Genomic DNA, 6340 nt, shown 5'->3' with positions numbered 1-6340 from the left:
ATCGTTTCACAATAAAGAGAAAATATTATAAAGAAAGAAATAAAAAAAATAATTCAATAAAGAAGCAATGTAAATTATGTTATTGGTTGAGTGCTATGATGTATTACTTTATGTTGTCTAAAAGTAATGTGATGTAACCCACTATAGACCTAGTGTTTGTCGTGTTACCTTATGTTGTATATTCTTTTCAAAATAATTTTAAAAGCAATGTGAGATAACCTACTATAGACCTAGTGTCTTGTCACGTTACCTCATGTTGTAAATTCTCTTTAATTAATTTTTCAAAAGGAATGTGAGGTAACCCACTATAGACCTAGTGTTTTATCGTGTTACCTTATGTTGTAAATTCTTTTCAAATAACTTTAAAAGCAATGTGAGATACCCCAATATAGACCTATTGTTTTGTCGTGTTACCTCATGTTGTAAATTCTCTTTAATTAATTTTTAAAAAGCAATGTAAGGTAACCCACTATAGACCTAGTATATTGTCGCGTTACATCAAGTTGTAAATTCTCTTTAAACAAATTTTAAAAGCAATGTGAGATAACTCACTATAGACTTAGTGTTTTGTCGCATTACTTCATGTTGTAAATTCTCTTTAAACAAATTTTAAAAGCAATGTAAGATAATTCAATGTAAACCTAGTGCCTTGTCGCATTACCTTATGTTGTAAATACATTTTAAATAAAAAAAATTAAAGCAACATGAAGTAGCCCACTGTAGGCCTAGTGCCTTGTCGCGCTACTTTATGTTGTGAATTTCATAATAAAAATATATCACTAATAAAACTTATTTTCAAAAGAACTATATAGCCTTAATTTCTCTATTGTAGCTAGAGATACGTATCAGCAGATTTCTCTGTCAGACATAAAATAAAAAATAAATTTCTTTGTCTTTCTTTCCGTGTAATAATGTGAAGGTAAAATTAATGTCTTGAACGAATATTCACATAACTGATCTAGGTACCGTTTTTATAACGACAATATGAGGTGCCTAACACTTTCCTCATCCATAACCGACTCCCGAACTATTTTTTTTTTTTGGAGCAAATCAATCATATTTTCAAATTTTGGTTTTTCATATTTTCCCTCTAAAAAACATCAATAATGACTCCATTACATTTATTTGCATATATCTCGAGATGCCTACAAAAATGGGATAGCGACAATGTGTAAATGTATTTCTTTTCTTTTTACCATGAAAGGTTTAATCATCATTGGAATAAACATGAAAGTCAATAAATCAAAACTAGCAGATCTCTACAAATTTGAACTTAAAGGCAACTCAATTTCCAGATCATTTGAAAATCCAATTCGTTTGTACTCTTGACAAATAATTGTGTTCTTGACTTTGGTTTACAGATTTCATAATGTCAAGAGTTCAATTCTTCGGAGCGATCGACACTTGTTGGGAGGAGTAATCATGTATTCCAAAAGGAATTAATTCCTTACCCAAAATGGTGAAGGAATTCTTGTTAGTACAAAAAAGATGTCATAATATTAATAGACTTTCTAGCAATAGAGAGATAGATGGTGTGTTCAGTTGGACAACAATACAAGTTTGGAGAAGTTGCATTACAAATTTAGAGAGATGCATTCTTGATAATTTACCGTCTCAATGATACTCATAAAGGCTTATGCTGAGTGAGAGTAGATTCTTATGTGAAGGAGGTGATAATAAGACTTAGACATTGAACAAGTTGGATGGGATATTTATTAAACATATATTATTGCGTAAATTTCCTACGGAATGAGATATTCGCTAAGGTGAAAATTGTTGTACAAATTTCGTAAGGAGCAAGATATTCGTCTACTTCAATAAAAGTGGATATTGTTGGGTAAGTTAGAGAAATGTTATTATAACAAGTTTCACATTGAAGAATGCCTCTAGAGCTCAAATTTATGTTGTCACTAGCTCCATCTAAAAATACCCCCATGGTCCATGGTATTGAGTTGTGGTAGTATTACATGAATATGTTTTTGTAGAATCTAGATCTTTTATATCATTTTTCTATATCTAATTTATTACCACCAATAAAATTTTGATAAATATGATTTCTATTCATAGTCACTTAACACACTCCCAACAGTACCTAGATACAATTGGTTGAACATCGTTAATAAATCTATTCTTTTCTTCTATTTATTTCTTGCCATTGTTTGCAGTTAAGGTTGAGTAACAACAGCTTCCACCACACCAACAGCGAGTTTCACCCACTTTTGAAATTACAGGCATACAAACCGTGCTAAAAATTTGAGAGATGAAAGCCAAAAAGTGATATATTTAGAGGAACCGAGTTCATGTTTAAGCCTTTACTATGTTTAGAATTTTATCAACTCACTAAGAGACTACTGTGTTTTCTTTTTGGTATGTACCAATCACCAATAGATTTATTAAACCATAACAAAATTCAAATCTAAGAAACTTGTAAGATGCAAATCCACCCGAATAGAATTTAGGACAATACATTGAAATTCAGCCACCATTTATTTTGACATTGCAGTCATTTAATACTGAAATTGATCATTATTAGCAGTAGCAAAACCAAGAATATTTGATATCTCAACTAAGGTAAGGACATGGCACTAGCAGGTATAGCATTTAAAAATGTTATGAAAAAAATTTATGCAGGACTTAGGCAGAACCTCTTTTCATTCAGTAACGGCAATACATATGTATTTACAAAACAAGATCCTGGAATTACATACTTCACAGCCTAACAACAAGACAGTAATAAGTACTGATAAAACCTTAAGAACACAATTAAACAAGTATATAACTTTACCCTGCTAGTCGTCCACTAGGAGTCGCAGAGCTGATTTCCAACCGAAAATCGGGTCATGACAGGTGTGATATAAAAAAACTACTTCTCTACCTCCTTTGCAGTGGCAATACTAATGATATACTCAATCTCCTCTGCTACCTCTTTCATCGAAGGACGGTTCTGTCTTCGTTCCTCCAAACAACCCAATGCCAGAAATGCCAATGCCTTCATTGTATCTATCTCTATAGCTGTAGCTCCATTCTTCAATGTTGGATCAATAACTTCTGTCAAATTTTCTTCCTGCGCCATTCGCTGCACATAAACTGCTAAGTTCACATCATCTGCAGCCCTGTTAAAATCTATAGCCTTTTGTGCTGTCAAAAGTTCGAGTAACACAACGCCGAAACTGTATACATCACTCTTATCAGTCAATTGGTAGTTCCTGTAGTATTCAGGATCAAGGTACCCCAGAGTCCCTTGTGCACAAGTAGAGATATGACTCATATCAGTTTGAGCCAACCTCGATAACCCGAAATCCGAAACCTTGGCATTCAGTTTCATATCTAGCAGAATGTTGCTGGATTTGACATCCCTATGGTATATAGGAGGCACAGCCATGAAGTGAAGGTAAGTAAGACCTTCAGCTGTGTCGCGAGCGATTCGAAGGCGATGAGTCCAAGTAAGTAAGCCACGGCCATTAGGCATTTGACCTTGCAAGTGATCAAGAAGGGTACCATTCTCTATGAACTCATAAACCATAATAGGCTGCTCCAATTCCACACAACAACCAAGTAGACCAACAAGGTTTCGGTGATTAACTTGGCATAATATGCGAACCTCGTTGAGGATTTGATCAGTGCCTTTAGCATTTCCGAGTTTTGCACATTTGACAGCAATAACAGTGCCATCTTGAAGAATTCCCTTGTAAACTTCACCATAGCCTCCAATGCCGAGAAGGCGGTCAGTGGATAAGTCATTTGTTGCTTTCTTTATCTCTCTGCCAGTGAAAAGTTTAGCTGCTCTGCCTCCACCACTGGCATTGAGAATTCCTTCGCGCTCTTTGGCTAGGCGTTGTTGCGCTTCTTGGATGCGCCTGTGGCGTTTGTAGAGCAGAGTGGCAATGATGACAATGATGAGTAATGCTCCAATCCCGCTTGTTAAACCTGCACAAAGTAATTGGTAGCAGATCAGAAAATAAGCAAATGGTGGATCACACAAGCCAATAGAATGTAATGTACCAAATTTCAATTTGAAAGATAATAGAAATGTCAATGACTCGATTCATGAGAGTGATGTTAAGAGGGACAGTCACACATTCCGAAAGGATTAATTATTTAACCATAAGGTAGGGGATACACTTAATAATACTAAAAAAATTCAACTGGGTAATGTAATCTAAGGGAGACCTTCACATTTGACCAAGACTTCCAAGAGTAAAAAATGCATGCTAACTTCACCTCTCACAATTTTTGTTGTACATAGTATTGGTATATCATATATGGATAATGTTTCATATATCAAATTATAGAATCATACCAAGTTAAGTCCATGGGGCCTATTTTTTTTTGCATGAAACATTCCTTAGTTTTTGTTTTATTTTTTTACATCTGAAAACATCATTATATTATCTTCACATATTAGAAAAGTTTGAGAACTTATTGTCTAATTTTTTAACAAAAACTATTCCAAGAATGATTGATTTACTCAAATTTGTCACTTTTTGGATATATATTTTTTATTTTTTAGTGAGCAATTGTGTGTCTTTTTGTATTTGAATATGACCTTAATTTAATATAGGATGAGAAAATAGTTTAAACATGATAGTTTAAGGGGACAGCATCTTTTGTCTCACAATAAAGTGTTATTTTATATGTTATGAGTTGTAATTGATGAGAAAAATATTTCATAATTAAAATTTTAAGTTAGATATATTTTTTTTAACTAATTACAGATTCCATGAAATAACATACAATATGGAATAGAAGATATGGTCTCTAGTTTAAGAATTAAGAATCTATATTGTTAATAAATTATCATGTCCATATTATCTATCTATTTACTATTTAACAAAATAAACTCTCACCACCTCATCAATTGCCACATGGCATCTCCTCCTTCACGCCACCCCATCAATTGCCACATGTCATCTCATCCTTCATTTTCCCTCTCCTAATGGTTCCATGGTAATTATATGTATCTTCTCACACCATATTTGTTCTTCCTTAACAATTATTGCATTTAATAAATAATTACTGTATTTTTTATGACTACTTAAATTGCATTTGAATTATTATTAGGTCTATGACTCTCTCTTTCTCTTCCAACATTCTTTTATATCAGCAATCTTCTTTTTCTCCAATTTCATTTCTCATATTTGTTATGTCTCTTCATTATCATCTTTTTTTCTTCTCTTTCAATCATCATCTTTAGAGTGTATTTTTTTATTTATTTTATAAATATGATCTTTAGTACATTTTTCATTGATTTTTTGGTTTATTTTGTAGATATTTTCTTATTATATCATTGATTTTTTGTATAATTTTTCATTGATTTCCTTATTTTATAGACATGTTCTCACTAATTTCATTATTTTGTAGATATATTTTTTATCCTTTAGCGTCTGATAAGCAAAGTTATCTTCCTCAAGGAAGATCAAACATTCAAAACATATGGTATGTACACAATCTCTATTATATTATATATTCACTTACAATATTATATTAATTTGTCTATTTATTTTTGTTAATAATATATTTATGTACTCGTCTTATCTCACTGTTATCATTTTCTCTCTTTATTTATAGATTGGTTCTCCCCAAAAACATTTCTGCAAATTAATTTTCTCTATATGCATCTCTTATCTTATTTATACATTTTTTTATTCAAACAATCATTATTTTATTTTTTTTATTTTGCATGTTTCAGAAACACCTAGAGTGTATCATCCTCTTAAATAAGGTAAAGATCATGGTTAGTTATTGATACCTTCATTTTTGGCTTCATCATTAGTTGTCCACTCACTTATGAGTTTCGTATTTTATTTTCTCCATTCGAAGATTTTTAATATATATTGTTTAATACACTCATTTTGGCTCAATATTTGTGTTCTTGAAAATTTTACTTAAACCTCATTACCATATTTAATTGTTTGCTTAGAAATTTGTATTGTTTGGATTGTCAATAACACAATATAATGTCTTTGTTCTTTGTTTCTCGATTTTTAGCATTATTATATATGAAGAAGAATACTATCAATAATTCAAAATGATTTACATTATTATTATTACACATTATTTTTATAGTCTTAATACAAAATATTAAACTTCCAAAAAGTTAACATGGTTAAATAATATTTTGCATAAATTATTTAATATTTTAGCTATAAAAAAGTTAACTATCTATAATTCAAAACGATTTACATTATTATTATTATAATATGAATACATAACGTGTGTAAATGCTTCAAATATTAAACTTCCAAAAAGTTAACGTGACTAAATTAACAATTGCCTAAAAAAGTTAACCTATGACAAGGTTAAATAATATTTTGCATAAATCATTTAATATTTTGGCTAT

The 6340-nt window shown here is 31.1% G+C and overlaps 1 protein-coding gene across 1 annotated transcript in view; it reads right to left on the bottom strand.

Annotated features, from left to right (window-relative positions):
• The window catches only part of LOC109328901 (wall-associated receptor kinase-like 20), a 6281-nt gene continuing 2708 nt past the window's right edge, over positions 2768-6340 (bottom strand). The window contains exon 3 of the mRNA XM_019562542.1: positions 2768-3927. Within this exon, the coding sequence (XP_019418087.1) occupies positions 2864-3927 (1064 nt within the window). The 3' untranslated portion in view covers positions 2768-2863. The remainder of the gene's footprint in view (positions 3928-6340) is intronic.

Source organism: Lupinus angustifolius, chromosome LG16, assembly GCF_001865875.1.
Source record: "Lupinus angustifolius cultivar Tanjil chromosome LG16, LupAngTanjil_v1.0, whole genome shotgun sequence".
In the NCBI taxonomy this organism is placed as follows: Eukaryota; Viridiplantae; Streptophyta; class Magnoliopsida; order Fabales; family Fabaceae; genus Lupinus; species Lupinus angustifolius.
This window is presented reverse-complemented; position numbering and strand designations above follow the sequence as displayed.